This window comes from Python bivittatus, unplaced genomic scaffold (genome assembly GCF_059951505.1).
Source record: "Python bivittatus isolate LINGU-HERP-01145 unplaced genomic scaffold, Pbiv_v1 ctg000700_np1212, whole genome shotgun sequence".
NCBI classification, from domain to species: domain Eukaryota; kingdom Metazoa; phylum Chordata; class Lepidosauria; order Squamata; family Pythonidae; genus Python; species Python bivittatus.
This window is the reverse complement of record NW_028277098.1, coordinates 10,085,415-10,102,332: the sequence shown is the minus strand read 5'-3', so window position 1 is coordinate 10,102,332 and position 16,918 is coordinate 10,085,415. Positions and strand designations below refer to the sequence as shown.

Here is a 16,918-nt window from a genome sequence, read left to right as displayed (position 1 = left end):
CATGAGTGCTGCTTTTCTCCTACTTAGTACTTAGTACTACATCAAGTAACAGAGCTGTTCCACAGGTGGCAGAATAGTCCATTGCCCTCAGTCCGGGCATGCACCTTTGTGTATCTTCTCTATTACATACATTTCCTTTGCTCACCATGAACATTTAAGTCATATTTCCTGTTGGTCACTCCTGCCACATTCACAGCAACACATACATAGCGACCAGTGTCCGACACCTGTGCACTTTTAAGTCGAAGACCACGCCCCTCATTTAGTATTTCAGCTCTTCTCCCATTGGCTAATGGCTGACCATCTTTCATCCAGGTGACAGCTGGTTGAGGAATACCATCCGCTTGGCATTCAAGTGAAATGTCATTCCCTTGAGTTACAGTGACGTCTGATTGTGCATTCCCATTGTCCAGTATAGTTGGACGAACTGTTCAGAGAAACAAGACAACATTTCAGGTTCAGCTTTTCAGCCCCAAACTCCATGTGACATAGTAATAAGTGATTAGAACTCCCAGCTGCATTTCCTTTTGAAAAATCCAGCTCTTTGGGAGGGGGAGGGGTTATATTTTAACAGTGAGATTTAATTTCAATCAAACTCATCTCCTGGTGACTACATGGGTACATCTGTAGTTCCTTACTTTCTTAGCAATGATACAAAATCTGCCACTATCATCTTCTGGTCTCCTTCTCCTTCTAATTACCAGTCTAGCCTACTCCCCTGAGAGTTACTGGTGGCCATTCTTCTGAGCACTAATCAGTTCCCACCCTGCTTAGCTTTAGGAGGCCAGCAGGTCAGCAAGATGCTGCTACCTAGCGGGACATCTGTACTGGGGGCATGAAAATGACCAAGTGCAAATCTAGCTTCTAAATTTCTGTTAAAAGCAACACCAAAAATGTGTGTTTTCTTGTACTGTGCCTGCATATTCTCCATCTCATAACTAATATTGGGGTCAGGAGTGTCAGAGTATCAGGAAAATCCCTCCAGCTGCTATTAGCAAAAAGAAAAAGAAAATAAGAGATCCGGTCACTGATTTCCTGTGACATGCTTAGTTTGTTCCAAAGTTTATTTGTGAAGGTCTTACTTACTACTGAATTGAGAAACATTGCAAGTGACTTACTGTACACTAGCAATTTATATTCTTTCTTTGTTATTCCAGCTACATTTGAAGCTATGCACGTATAGGAGGCTGCATCTGATTTTTCAGCAATAGAAATTTGCAGCTGTCTTCCTCCTGATAGGATCCTGACTCTCCCTGTAGGGTCAGCTAGTAGTGGAGAACCTACAAGAGAAATACTCTCAGATAAAAAAAAAAATCGAAGTATAAAATATGTGTACATATTTTTCAGAGTCTTTGAAACCAGCCATATTTGGATAATCAAATCTTAGCTTAATAGCCCAAGGCATGAATGAACTTCAACTTCCTGCACATACTGTTAGTTTGTTCCTCTCTTTGTACAGTATAAAAAATAAGGCAAATTGCACTTAATCACAGCTTCCTTTTATGTCTGAACTGGGAAGTATGATTAATGATCACGATTGTTAATCCTAGTTATGAAAATCAGCTATGCCTTCATTATTTTTACATTTATATATCACTTCCCATTAAAACATCTCAAAGCAATTTAAACTAAAACAAACCATAGTTTCCTAGTTAGATATGACACACTAAGCCATGTTAAAACTAGATTAAGTTTAGCATCTCATCTGAACCAGTCCAACACTGTAGTTAAGATGCTGTGTCTATACCACAATCTCAAATGGTTGCTTATAGTAATATTATTTATTTATTTCAGTTATGGCTTTAACCTCCTTTCTTCCATACAAATGCTTCAACTTCTTTTGGGCTATTGTGTGTCTTTATTAAGGGTTTTGTGCCTATGTGTATGTGTTTATTTACAGAAAGGGGAAAGTGGTAGCGTGCCAAGACCTTCTGGAATGCCAAGGAGGATGGGGCTCAGCAAATAGTGGTTTCTTTGATTGCCTTACCCATGGCTAAGCTTAAACTATAAACAGGTGTGCTGTGCATATGCACCATAGGATTAATCACAGCTTTGTTGCATATTATACTACTCGGGCAAAGGGAAGAACAATTTGGCTGCAGGCAAATGCAAGAGACTCATTCACACCACAGCGTTTCCAGACATACTTCCTGCCAGGCTCGGTCAACTAAAGTGCAAGTAAGTCCCACAAGCAACAAGTGTTACTCCCATTACACTTTGGACAATGAGGGATTGGCACAAATTCAAGTTGATACGTTCTGTGAATTCTGCCTGAATTATGGCATTCTTTTTGCAAGGGTCCCCTGGTTGCTTTGGAAGCTCCAGGTGCATGGATGGTCTCCAGGTGCATGTATATGCACAGACAGCACTTCTGCTGAGACTGCCAGCAAAGTGAAACATCTGTGGGTGCATATGCATGGGAAGAAAGCAGCCGTGCAGCCCTTGTAAAAGATGCAGCTGCTTTAATGATTCAGAAAAATCATTAATTTGCACTCATGTGCATAAAGCATCTTTAATACTCTTACAAGAGAGTATGTAACCCCTAACTTCTGTAACTTTGGAATTTTCCAGATGTGTTGGGACTGTTAATCCCAGAATAACTAGCCACAATGCAAGTTGGAAATCCATACAGGTAAGGAAATGCTGACTTGCATTCTGGCTGACTCAAATAAGACATAAGAAGGAAGGAAAAAGATGGAAACACAAAGCAGCTTTGTGTAATTATGGTTAAAGATCTATATCACACCAATAGCTTCTTCATCTAGGTCAGTGTTGTGCAAACGTGGCCACTTTAAGATGAGTGGACTTCAACTCCCAGAATTACCCAGCCAGCCATGCTGGCTGGGGAATTCTGGGAGTTGAAGTCCACTCATCTTAAAGTGGCCACGTTTGGACAACACTGATCTAGGTATTTCAAGCCACTGCCTTAGTCATCTTAAATCAAAAAGAATCCAGGGTATCTGAAACCCTTTCTGCTGAAACAGACATTTTTAGAATCAAATGTTGAAATTTGTACTAGCTACTGCAGAAACCCCAACAATATTGATTTCTAGAAATCTAGCAGAAAGGTTATTTTAGTTTCTGTCCTGTAAACCAGTAAGATAAGCAGGCTCAACAGAACTAAAAGGACTAATTATCTTCGTGATTAGTTCTCACAAACTACAATTGCTTACCATTTTTTCTCCACCCAAGAGTGGGCGGTGGGATTCCACTGGACTCACACATCATACTGATGAGGTTCCCTTCAATTACAGTCAGCTGAGTTACCATATCTGAACTGTAAATACTTGGTGGCACTAGAGAAGACAAATATCAGAAACAATCACTTCTAGCTAATACAGATAATAAAGAAATTAAATGTATTAACACCAGCATAGAAAGAAAAAAATGTAAGTAAAATTCTCAACACAAATCTTTGTTTCAAGCATTAACATTCTCCTCATGGGTTAAACAACAAGTGCAAATACTTTTCTTAGTTTATTTAAAATATTTCGATGGCATCAAATTAGGAGTTCTAAACACCACAGAGATCCCTGAGCTTTAGCACTGGCAGCAGTTAGATGTTATACTGCGTGATATTATTTCCAACTGTTATTTCATTTTTTTTTTCATTGAATTAGTAAGCTCACTAGAGTTTCCAAGAACAAAGCCTTTACTATTGCTGAATATTTCCAGCTTTTGGAATGCTAGGTACTCTGAGGAGCAGACTGATACTAAATCAGATAGACAGCTTTCTTAAATTTAGACCCCAAAAGCTGTCCAACATTGCTTCTGATTCCACAGCCAAACAAAAAATATATTTCTGAACAGTTCACCCACAGATGATTTTCACAGGCAAATCAACAGCAGCCCCGAAAGGCTTTTAAGAAGTTTAATATTCCAAAAGGGTCAAGGTGTAACATTATAGAAGGGCATTCTAATGCAGTGTAGTAGGAAACATTTTCTAAAATGGGGTCATTTCAACCAGACATAGGGGATATTACATAGGAGCCCAAGTTGGTTTATTGACAGTGCTGGAGGCAAAGGCAGGTCTCAAGAGGGATGGAGTTATGGTCTTTCTTTATAGACTTATACAAATTAAATTATACATGTGATTAGATGTAGCAGCCAGGTTTTTGATTGGATATAAGACATCATGTGCTTAGTGAGGTCAGTGAGGCCATTAGGGTGTAACTATGAGGTAATGGGATAAGACTACAAAGAAAATGGGCTTTGAAACAACAAAGAGGCAATATTTCATGAGAGATCACCTCCTAGAATCTATTCCCAGCTTATCAGCATTTCCTCAGCCTTCTAAATGTTTTTATGTCTACATTGACAGTTTTAATTCCTCTGGGAATGTGTTTTTGGAAAGGGGGTAGTTGCCTAATTTGACACCATATAGCTGAGCCAGTGTTTTGTCTTCCCTGGGAGGATGTATGTGGGTTAGGGGCTTTTAAGTTGACCCTCAACATTCTCCTTCAGCTGCATGTCTAGGAAAGATATTCATAGAGCAGAGTCCCCCTCAACTGGGCCCAGCATGTATTTTGCTCTTGGGGGTCCTCTCAGATTCTATGTTTCATTCAGGAAATGCCTAATGGTAAATCACCCCCCGCCGTAGATCAGTGTTGTCCAAACTTGGCCACTTTAAGATGAGTGGACTTCAACTCCCAGAATTTCCCAGCCACCATGGCTGGCTGGGGAATTCTGGGAGGTGAAGTCCACTCATCTTAAAGTGGCCAAGTTTGGACAACACTGCCCTAGATGCATACAAATATCAAAAGGAAAACTGCCATGGGGGAACTTTTACTAGGCTGGTCTGATACACTGGCAAACAGCTCTTCCACCAAACTGCATTAATGTGCTTTACCCAAGTCTATAAGGTATAATGGTATAACTTGTGCTGCCCTCATTGCCAAGTTGTATTCTTATAGGACAACTTAGACAAAGTACTTGGTAGATTCCCTTGGTGCTACCAGCCAGCAAGAGAAACAACAAAGTGAGGTTTGATAGATGGCTAGACTGTAACTGATTAGCTACTTTTTAAATACAATAGCACTCTTCCAGAAAAGCAGTAAACCTACGTTTCAAAGTAGCCGCCAAAAGTGCTTTGCACCTGCCCTATGAAAAGTGAGATCTCCCACAGGGCACAATTTACCAAGGCCATTCTGCTCTTGGCAGTGGAAGAGTCTGGCTCTCCACTGGCATCTCTTGCCACCCCTCCAAGTTCTGGCTGTTGATATTGAGGCTGCCAAATCTGGGAAGAGTGACAAAAGAAGCAGGAGAGATGGCTTTTTTATTGTCAGTTCTTTGAACCCATGGATAGTTCTATGGGATAGGCAAACTGTTGGCTACAGATGAAGAACTGGAGTCTTCTACTGCCATGAACAGAATGGTCCTGGGAAACTGTGCCCAAAGACCAGAGGGGAGAGGACATACCTAAAGCATCTAAAGTAGCCAACAGGCAGATCTCAGCTCCTGACTACATCATCATCCCCATCAGCAACAAAACATTGAAGATTCTATACATGGCAAGCCTTTTGTCAGAAGAAGATGGAAAATACTACTTTAAAACCTGTATTTAAGTTCCCTCCACAGTGAGCTCTGGATGAGGCAAAGGCAGCAGTCTAAGGACAAGCCCTAGAAAAATGGTTATCAGGGCATCTTCCTGCTGTGGTTAAGGGAACATGAGGATGAACCCAAACCTTTATCATTTGAAAACTCAGTGCTACACAAAAGGTGAAAGTAGATGTTAACTACTAGAGGTCAACATCATTTCAAAAGATGAATCACTTCACTCTTCAGCCAGTTGAAGTTTCTGTTCGTATCTGGAAGAGCTGCCTAACATTTAGTGCTAGTTTTCTAACAGATTTACCCAGACCCAGTCTAGTGCCAACTTCATCAGAAATTCTTCATACTTCTAGCTCCGTATCTTAGAGATGAGCTTGACCAGAGAACATCGGGGTTTTGAAGCTATCAAGGAATCAGTTGGAAAAGCATATCACTTTGAAATGCAACACTTTTAGGACCATCCCTTCTCTAACATCCACCCACATTTTTTAGTAGTACCCTTATCATTGATGCTTCAGTCTTATTTTTGATGGCTGCAAACCTTACCCCATACATTGACATTGTAGTTTTTTTCCATTTTCCCAGCAATGTTTGTCGCTTCACAAGTATAGCGTCCAGTGTCTTGCACTTGTGCTTGTTCAATCTAGCAAGAAACAAATCAACAAATGTATTTTTGACAATAATTTTGGTACTCATCACTGTGCATTATTATTCATTCATCCAATACATAGTTTTGATTTCTATAAATGAAGTAATTATCTGAGTGGGAAAGATTTATTTAAAGCATCATTTTCTACCTTACAAGCTATAAAATATTTTCTTTAATACCCATTGCCTTAGCACAGGGATGGGAACCTGTTTTGGTATTGGGGCTGTATTTAATATGTGGAAGAGCTGATGGTTAGAAGTGGGCACGGTCACAACACATGTGTGAGTGGGATGATTCTTTTAAGGAGAGTTGGGGAGCCTTTTTTAACTTTGATATGCCTGTTTGGTGGCTTACACTATAATTCTCATGTGTTTCTCACCTTAAAATAAATAAGAAACAGTGTTCAACAATCCTGGACAGAGGGGCTCCAAAAACCAGAGAAGGGGACTCAGGGGCTGTAAGTTGTCCATTACTGCTTTAGCAGGACTGGTGATGGCTCAACATCTAAGCAAACTTTTTTCTGACTACATTTGCCAACAGATTTTGTCTAAGTGGATTGAGGTGATAAATCTCAGGAAGGAAATAAAGGAAGGAAAGTGGGAACTGGTGAAATGTCATTGTTAAGAGATTAATCTATGATTTGTGAAGTCTGTAGCAGGAATCTCCCCTTTGGCACAAACATGCTAGGCAAATAATTCTTTTTCTACCTCCATAGCATACGGGGAAAATTTTAGTGTTCGGTAGGCCATGTTACCATGACTATAGGAAAGATAATATCAGAATTATTATATAGCCTTCCAGGCAGCAGCTCCAACCTGAATAAAGTAGGTTGATACTTTTCCCTCCTAAGTTACAATGGCTTTATATATCCTTTAGTTTGAGTAACCTATTTTACTAAGCAGCCACAGAGGTAGGTCTCTTGCAGTACGTTGCTTCTTGGTCTGCCTGCTTATAGCCTAACAATGAATATTCTGGCCCATTAGATTTCTATTCACTTGGGCCAAAACTGTACTCCCAGTTGCAGCCTTCCTGTAAGGGCACAGCAGTTAAAACTGGGAAAATTACACCAGTCCTCTTATATCTTTTAGAAAACAAGTGCAAAATGATCTTCTCCACTCCCAGATGTCTTCTTTTTTTCCTGGGGAAGAACAAACACTAGCCAGATTTTGTTCCTGCTAACATTTGTCCCTCATCCAAATTTGTTCCCAGCAAGATCCATGCCAGAATTCTTTTTAATCCTAATCATTGGTGCGGATTGCTCACGGTACAAACCCTAACTGCCCAGCAGTGTTCAAGCAGGATCCCATCCACCAATGCTGGATATGCTTTTGGAGAAGTAACTCAGATGCTGTTGGGAGGACCCATCAAAAGCAACACAGCTTTTCCTTCCTCCATCTGAAGAAATGAGTTGCTTCAACAACATTCAGAAATGGAAGGGATAACCCCTTAAGCTATTAGTGTCAAGAATCCTAAACATGAACAGGAGTTACAAAGGAAATCTGAGGTATTTTAATATTTACCTTCAATACACTCCCACCTTCCGTAATGGTGACGCCCACCTTCTTCTGCAGCAGCTGACCATCCTTCAGCCACTGAAGCGTGGGTGGAGGGATAGCATTACTTTGGCAGCGGAGTTCCAAATGTTCCCCCATGGCCACAGAGACGTTCTGTTCCTCTCCCATAATATTAGGTGGAACTGAATGAACAAACACTTTAATAATCAGTTTCATCTCTTTTTACTAAGATAAATAAAGCCTCCCACTTGTTTGACACCAGCATTAAATGCCTCAATCTACAGCAGTTAATCTTTCCTAAAAATATTAGCAGCATTACCAGGGCAGTATAGGAAACTACCCAACATGAATGGATTCCAAGATGGTCCAGAATCAAGTGTAAAAGAATTAAATGATCTCAATAATTTCCACCCATGGCAGAATCACCACCCCCACAGAAAGGGGTTTCCCTTGTAAAGAGGAGCATAATTCATCATGCCAATATGAGTTCTTCCTTTAGATATTTCCAAAATAGTATAAATTCAAGCCATACAGAAGCTGCTTCCGTATCAATCCACTTGTACTAAATTATTAATCATATATTACTTAATATATTAATTTCATCATAACAGAGTTTTAAAATTTCAGTTACCATTGTTGCTCTTGATTTTTTTAAATACATGAGATCCTTTGCCTTTTCAATTGTGCAGTAACCTGATAATGTCAGCCCTAAACAATGCCACTAAAAATTACCAAATGAGAGAAAAAGAATCTGCCAGAGTTAAAGAAAATATAGAATAATGAACAGGGAACACTGGACCACTCCATATGCACCATGTCTTAAAGACAAATATTTTATAATTTAGGAAAAAGCATATTATAATGGCTCTGTTTCTCAGTGTGATGTATCTCAATAGCATTTCTGTTAAAATTCCTCAGTGTTGCCTTATTTTCCTTAGTCCTGAAAGCTTTAAACAGAAAAACTGATTGTACAACATAGAAATGATTTAAAGAAAAGTCTAGACTCCATGGATAAGAAAAAATAAATGTCACCTCTCTTAATCCCTTTGTGGAAGCAGCAGCAGCCATGATTTTCTTTTTAACCACAATTCAGGAACAAAATATTAGTCAATATTCTTAAAGAAATGTTTATTAGCAAATTGTTTTGCCCAATTGCATTGTAATTATCAAATGAAACAAAATGCACTCAAAGGATACTGGATTTAAGCATATAAACAGATTAGCATTATGAAAGGGACATTCTAGACATCTTAGAATGTGTTTACAATTATAAGAGTATAAAATATTTCAAATGCAAAATGTTTAGAGTTCAAAGGGCCCCATTTTGAGCTCAAAAGTGTTGTTTTAAGTTGCAATGGCTTGTTCTAAACTTACTGACAGCATTCTAACATTGTTCCAATCATTCTGGAAGTATTCTGAACTTGAAATGTCCCTGGCTGTTTGGAAGTTGGAACAGTTCCAGAATGGTTGGAGTAGCATTAGAATACTTCCAGCAAAGTTGGAACACCATCTCAAATTCAAAACAGGGAGTTTCAAATTTCAACTGTTTTGCATGCCACTACTTACAACCATCTGTGCATTAACAGAATGCTACAGCCAGTTGTGGTTCTTTGATTAAACTACCTATATCCATGTCTGCAAATCTTTACTCTTCATGCATTGTAGTTGGAGTTTCATAGGCATGTACTATAAAAGTAGGTCTGAAACAGCTCTGCTAAAATGTCTCAAGACAATACGGGAATCATCACCATTCAAGCAAACATCTAAACATTTTCTGCTCTTATTTTTAAGTGCAATTCTTCAGTAATCAAAGAGTAATGATTTAACATCTAAATTAACATCTAGCTGTCCCAAAGGAAGCACAATATTCATTTGAATATGACTTTCTGTGACAAGTTATGTCAGTTTCCTATGTAACCTATGAAACACATCCTATTATCCATATCAAAATAAACATAGGATATCACTTCCAGATACTACCCTGGGAAGATCATTCTGTAATCTATGGATTATTAAAAATGCCATGGATCATATTAGAAATCTCTAACCAAGCCTCACAACTTGGATCATCAAGATGTGTTAGGCAACAATTCTGGAAAATTCCAAGACAGCATGGTGGGGAAGGCTGCTGTAAACCCTCAAGGTATCCATCAAGAATGCTTGTGCAGTTCTTGGCATAAACATTATTTCTATTCTTACCATAAACTCTGAGATCAATATCCCTTTGTTCTTCTCCTGCTGCGTTTACTGCAACACATGTGTACCTTCCTGTATCACTGATCTGAGCACTTGTCAGTGCCAGGATGCGACCTCCAGAAAGAATCTAAAACAAGGGTGGAATTATTAAAAAGATGGCACATTGGGTGTAACAGAGTATTAAGTTTCATTGTTCACATAGCAACTTTTCTGGTGTGAGATGTTTTTGCAATCATCCCAGAAATTTCTAACATTACTTTCACTGCTTATCTTTTTCTTGTTTCTGTTCTATTCCCTTCTTTTTGTAATGTATTGCCTAGTGAATAATTCTAGAAAATTCTAATTTTAATTCTAGCAATAATTCTAATGCTCGCTTTTTTATGGGTCCTAATCAAAGTATTATTCAACTATGGATTTTGGATTTTTATTCATGGATTAACACAGATAGGATTGCTTTAATTTTTTCCTATAGGTGAATTTGAAGTATTAATTAATGAATATAATTTATTATCCAAAATTAAACAGACAGGTTCTATGCCTGATGATTACCATAGGGTTATTTTAAACATAGAGAAACTCTTTCTCTAAATTGTGGGTAAATACCTTTCATCATAATAGCATGTTCATTTGCAATTGCAATCCCAGTTGTTGTCTGATGAAGGTCAGGATCCTTTTCCCAACCACTCCTAGGCGCCATCATCCTTTCCCCCTTGCTGTATAGCATGAATCGGTTCATTCTACTCAACATCCCTGAAAGTTGGGGCAGTGAAGGTTACTATGGCAATGAGCTGGCCATCAGGGAGGGAGATGGATCCCTCTGGCTTCCACAGCACTTGGCAAGGGAAGTGGGAAGGAAGAATGTAGGGGGGAAGTGGAAGGTAGTTTAAAGAAGGAATAAATTATTCACCAGCATATATTGCAGTCAAAGCCAGAGAATTCCAGGACATATTATTTGCTCAGATTGGAGGCTGCCAAAACTTTGTTCCAGGGGAGGGAATTATGAGCATCAGCAACATAATTAACATTTCTCCAAGTATGCTTCCACAAACAGAAAGACTATGTTATTTAATTATTATTTAAATACCTTTCTATACCAGTTGTAAATCTGAAATGTTTTAAGTCCTTTATAATCAGTAAACTTTATTGTACTTTAATCAAATGCTAAAATGGATTAAATTCTGATTCTCTCCCTATTATCTTCCAGGCAACATTAACTTTAATGCACCACATGAAAGCTCCGGTAGATACTTCCAAGGAAGGAGTGAAAAAAGCATCCTGAGTACCAAAGAGTCCAATTCATAGATCCCATCAAACAAAGCTGCTTTAATGGAGTTAGGAAATTACCTGCAGTCCATCTGAAACACTAGAAACAGGACTGCCATCCTTCAGCCAGGTCAGAATGGGAGCAGGGATTCCACGAGCTTCACATTCCAACCTCACTGGATTATTAACGACAACAGTTACCATTTCATTATTCCCTGAAATGGAGGGCTGAACTAGAAAAAAAGAAAAAAGAGAGAGAAAAAACTGTTTGAGGAGACGTATAGTTCTGATCCATAGTTTTGCAAATGAAAATGCCTGCAAAGGTAGATGTACCCTTGGATCTTTGCAGCCCCATTCTGTGAAAGCCAAGATCTTTTGACAAGTTCCAGAGTGGACCTGTTAGTTCTTTAAATTTTAGAGAGTGGAGGCATAGAGAGGTGTCTTCTCCCCACCTTTCTATTTTTCCCATTGTAAAATGAATTCAATTTGCTACAGAAATGACAGGAGTATTCCTAAAGCTCTCTAGGGCCACATTGCCACTGTGAAAAGATACTACAGTACAACACAGCATCCTTCCAGGGGATTGTACTTTACTTCTCTGCTCCCTCCATCCCACATACCTTTTCTTTTTCTGGTTGAAAAACAGTACATAACAGACTTAACATTTCCCACCAATTAATGTGTGAGTAATTAATTGTTTTGGGTCCTGCCTTGGGGCACTGTAACAGTATGTGGGAATGACTTTTGGAGACAGGGGAAAGAGCCACATCCAGGGCAATGGGTCAGATAAAAGGCAGCTTAGCCCACAGTGGGAATATGGGCAGAGCAAACATCTCCACAAGGACCCTCCTTAGTTTCTTAGGATGTAAAGGTGATGGGGGAGAGATGTACTTTCAGAATTACAAGATTCTGTTAACGTAACCTTACAATCAAGTAGAGCTAGTACTTCTGGGTGTGCTTCTTGTCTGGACTACCTCGCAAGGCTGACTGTTCTCAGGGAAATGAACTACTCCAGGTTTTTATTGGTTATTATTCTTTTAAAAGTAACTGCACAGAATGTCTGTTCAATCCAGTGTAAGAGTGCGGATCTTCCAAGCCAGCATGCCAAATATTAGCAGTGGACTTACAAGGTTTGTCTTCAAAGAGACACAGGAACCCATCCAAAGAGTTAAGGTGTATTAACTGTCCCCAACTCCTGGACAGGTATTTGTTTCTTGTAGGGAGGTAATGACTTTCCACATCAATGTCATTCTAGTGCTAGCATTGATAAATATTTTTGTACTATAAAGCAATAAACATGAAAGGAAAGGAAGGAGTTTGGATAGTAAGAACAAAAAAGTTGAATAATGTAACCAAGAGAAGCCAATTTATAAAATGATTGTCTCCATCCCAATCTTATACAGAGCTTTGGCAACAAAACCAAGAAGAACAACATAAATTTTAAAGTCCTCTTGTTGTACATGAACAAAAGGTTTGGTTTGCTCAAGTCTCTATTGACAAGCCATAGTCAGTCATAGGGCCAGGTTTTAAGAAAACGGTGGAAATCAAAAAAAGCTGTGGTTTACATCTCCATCATTTTCTTGAAATCTGGCCCTGTGAGTGGGTCTGGAATTATTGTAGGCTATGTGATTTCCACAATTGCAGCAATTAAATATTTGCATCAGTTTGCTGAAATAGAGACAGTGAGATCTGCCTTCCAGACCTAACTGCATGGCAGTCCCATTGAGCAAACTCTTCAGAATTAAATGCCTTCCCATTTTTGAGTTATGCAAATACTGCAAGCCCACCTCTTTCCTTTCCTCAAATCTGCATGGAAAAATGATTTTAACAAGTATCTAAATGCCTGCAATAAACTTGAAATGTGCAGATGAAAGGCAGATAAGCCTTTTCTACCCAAACTGCCTTTGTTATGAGAAGCAGTATTTACCATGGACCTGAAGACTGTAGAATAATTCAGCCACTCCTGCTGCATTTGCCACCACACATTTATAAATCCCAGTGTCAGAGATCTGGGCTGCATCTATTTGGGCAACTTGCCCTCTGTTCAAGAAAGTGATGCCAGCCACATTGGTGAGAGGAAGATTATCTTTGTACCATGTGATAACTGCAAAGTAAAATAAGAGATATTTGGTCCTAAGCTAGGTAAGAGATGATTGAAAGGAAAAATTCGTGTTACTTTTTATTCAGATACCACTTATTTTGTTTACAGATGCCCAGATATGGTACAGAAATGTTGTAGTTTACAGCAGAAGGAATATTAGGAAAAGTGAGGGATTAAAAGGTATTTCCTCTTTATTCCACAACAAAACATGGGCATGGTGAGGAAGACAAAATTAAAGATGAATTCTTTTTCATGTTCAAGTTGCAAACAATTTCAAGGTAGAGATTAATTGCCTACAATATGGCCTGTTAAAGCATTCTTCATGGCCCACCTATTCTTGCTCTCCTCTTCATGAGATTTTCTTATTTCATTTGGATGCTGTGCAGTATCATTTATATGACAGGCAGCATAACCAGTTACCATAGCATTTAAGGCTGTTTCAAGATATTATTAAGTGTCAGGTGAAAACACTGCTTTTCCTCTTCTCTCCCAGGAAAGATGGGAAGTTGAAGACATTTTTCAGAGGGAACACCAGACTTTTATAGCATTAAATAATAACTTGTATGTGGCGATGAGACATTAGAGATCAAACACCACAGGCAATACCATTCTCTGCTATATCAATTAACTTTTTTTTAATGCCTTCTCACAAGGCAGTCAATAAAAGCAACCAATTTCTTTCTTTCAGGCTCACTCCTGTAACTTCTTCACTAGATTGCATAGTGTAAAAATGCCCAGGCCATACCACATACTGAGTAATAAAGCTAGTTTGAAAGTTTCCTTGCCACAGAATTAAACTGAGTCCCAGTCTTAAGCAATAAATAAAAGTAGCCTCTGCATATATGCATGATGGTAACATGCCAGTCAATAGCACATTTCAGAGAGCCCATGTTTTCCTGTTTATCACATTCTTTCAGCTAACATGCCCTTTCCAATGCTTCAGCTTCCACTACAAAGTGGCTTTTGTCCATAAAAACATATGGATTTTTAAAATTACGGTTAAATCCATATATTTCCCTGGAATTAACAAGCTAGATTCCAAACAAATCCAGCACTTTTACTTGACAAGAAAAGCATGCATATCTACAATAGTTCAATTAAGCACTATCAGAGGTTGCACTGCAACAAATTACAAACTTAAGATCGTTTGCAAGAAAGGGATGAGCTATTTTATTTATTTAGAGTTCAGTGAAAGGACAAGATATGGAAAATTGCTGCAGGTTTCCTCCCCTGACCTATTTTCATTATGAGAGGAGATAGAATTGCTATGAGTATATATACCTGGCACAGGATTTCCAGACACTCTGCACTCTAGTTGTATTGGATTGTTCACAATAACAGTCTCATTTCTTATCATTCCTGCATCCTTCAGACTGGGTGGCTCTGAAAAAGAGAAGAAAATTATGGCCTCTTTTATTTAGACATATAATACTCAGGCTTTCTCTGTACTTAGTTCACAAGTTTCCAACATAGGTGTATGTCCATACATACAATCTACAATAAACGATTAATGGGCCTCAAAGAATAGCCTAGACATGACCTAGAGATTGAGAATGTGTTTCTAATCACAGAGTAGCCATAACAGTGCAGTAGTGTCCCCTTTCCTCTCTGAGATCTTTCTACAATTGTGGTGCCTTGCGTCTCACAATGCCTGGTTTTGTACTTCAGAATCATAACATCTCTGATGGATGGCAAAGCTCATCTTGGCCTAGTCATTTAAGAATTACAGAGCTGAAAGACAAGGGATCTGGCAAGATTTGCTTAACTCTAAACTAAAGAAGATATCCATAAGTAGCTGATAGAGCTAACTAAGGCTTAGCTAATTGACAAATGTTTAAAAGTAAAATCATCTTCTACTTACAGTAAGCACATTCTACTTTAGTGGATTACCCAATACCAGCTGACTTAAAAAAAATACTGTCAATACTAAAGCATCAAAGGCTATATGCTGACCAGAGTGCTTACACATTATACTTTTAATCATAAGACTGTGAACAATCAATATACTGATTCTTTCCCTCCTTGGGATTATAAAAGTGTTCTGGTACCCATCTTTCCCTATAAGATTCCAGAATACCCATGTCCTTTCTCATGCCAGGTCTCCTAAACTCTTGGATGAAAATTGCAAGCTAGATTTCAGGAAAAGACTCAAACCATTTCTCTTCAGCCACACTTTTTAACTGGAATTAGCCTTAATAGAGATTTTAACATTTTGAATATCAGATTTTACTATAAGGGTGTGTACGTGTATAATATATGTGTATATATAGCTTTGAATGCCCTATGGGCTGTAAGTTAGGATTTAAATGATATAAATTAAAAATAAAGGTAATACATCTCAACATTTTCTTGACTTGGACTTGAATCACTAAAAATTTCTGAGCTTTGATGCTCTTGAGATATTTCAAGGTATTTTTTATAACTGGCTGGGGAAAGACCCTAGGCCATCAGACAAGATTGTGCTATGGCATCCAATGCTTGAAAAAAATTACCAGCTCTTGTTAAATATACTAAAAATGAGCAGGAAATTGAGCACCTAGCATGATGGATGTAACTAGCAATCAACAGGCTATGTTAAACTGCCAAGGAGAAGTCATTACCATATACGTGCAGACGAATGAATTGCTGGACTTCCCCAGCTGCATTTGTTGCTATACAGGTGTATCTGCCAGCATCTTCTTTTAAGGCCTTGGCAATCTGTAGAATGCGCCCTGAAGATTCCAGCTGTTCCAGAACAAAAGAAAACAAAAAGAAATGGCAAGATTTCTTTGGAAGGATGAACGAACCAAGGAGATTTCTAACAGAATGTAAGCAAAACCTATAAACATTGGTATTTTCTTTCAAACTATAAGGATATTCATAGTGGTTACTGTTGTTGGAGATACAAATCTAGTAGCACTGACTCTTCAGCATCTCATGACCTACTGGCCACAAGGGGCAGTAGGATGTAGATAGAGAATTAAGGATTTACTCCGTCTGCCCTTTTTGTCTATTACTCTGCCTGTTCTTTGTCTAAAAGAATGCTAATCTGAAGTCACTTCCTTCATAAGCATGCATGCACAAAACACAAACTCTTGAACTCTCTTCCTGCAAGGATGCCCTCAGTCAATCAATCAATCAATCAGGTGGGGCCAAAGGCTTGCTGGAATAAAACAGATTTACAACTGATTTCTGGAATTCAGCAGGAGATGCACATACCAGCCAGGAGGAAAAAAAAGTTTGTGATAACCAACTGAGGCTTGCCACAAAGAATTCTGAAAAGCTGTTTTTTTCAGAAAAAGGATTGGGGGAAACTACTTCAGATGAGTTTTGATGATGTCAAATCAATATCTGCTCAAAAAATAAATACTGGCAAATATTTTCCTTTACAGTAGTATTTAGAACTGTGAATGATTTCAATCTTCTTACTTACTCCAATGTTTTCTCTAGCAGTGTTTACAGGCTGACTATCTTTTAACCATGTGATAGAAGGGATTGGTGTGCCATTAGCAATGCACTGCAGGGTTACTGGTTTGTGTATCACCACGAATCTTTCAGAAGGTCCATTCATTTTGATTGTTGGATAGACTGTGGGAAAAAATCAATACAGAATTTTATGCAGAAGCTAGTCAAGTACCTTATACAAAATCTTTTACTTCTCTGAAT

At 38.6% G+C, this 16,918-nt stretch overlaps 1 protein-coding gene across 12 annotated transcripts in view; it reads right to left on the bottom strand.

The window, feature by feature from the left end:
* The window catches only part of HMCN1 (hemicentin 1), a 329,972-nt gene that overhangs the window by 99,552 nt on the left and 213,502 nt on the right, over positions 1-16,918 (bottom strand). For all 12 annotated transcript variants that reach the window (XR_015798470.1, XM_088153961.1, XM_088153962.1 and 9 more), the window contains 11 exons: positions 16,686-16,840; positions 15,874-15,997; positions 14,555-14,656; positions 13,100-13,276; positions 11,254-11,405; positions 9,913-10,036; positions 7,720-7,895; positions 6,097-6,193; positions 3,174-3,296; positions 1,119-1,280; positions 146-427 (listed from right to left, as the gene is read on the bottom strand). Coding sequence is in view for 11 of the 12 variants with exons in the window: in XM_088153961.1 (XP_088010087.1) it covers positions 146-427; positions 1,119-1,280; positions 3,174-3,296; positions 6,097-6,193; positions 7,720-7,895; positions 9,913-10,036; positions 11,254-11,405; positions 13,100-13,276; positions 14,555-14,656; positions 15,874-15,997; positions 16,686-16,840 (1,674 nt within the window). In the remaining variant the exon portion in view is untranslated. The remainder of the gene's footprint in view (positions 1-145; positions 428-1,118; positions 1,281-3,173; positions 3,297-6,096; positions 6,194-7,719; positions 7,896-9,912; positions 10,037-11,253; positions 11,406-13,099; positions 13,277-14,554; positions 14,657-15,873; positions 15,998-16,685; positions 16,841-16,918) is intronic.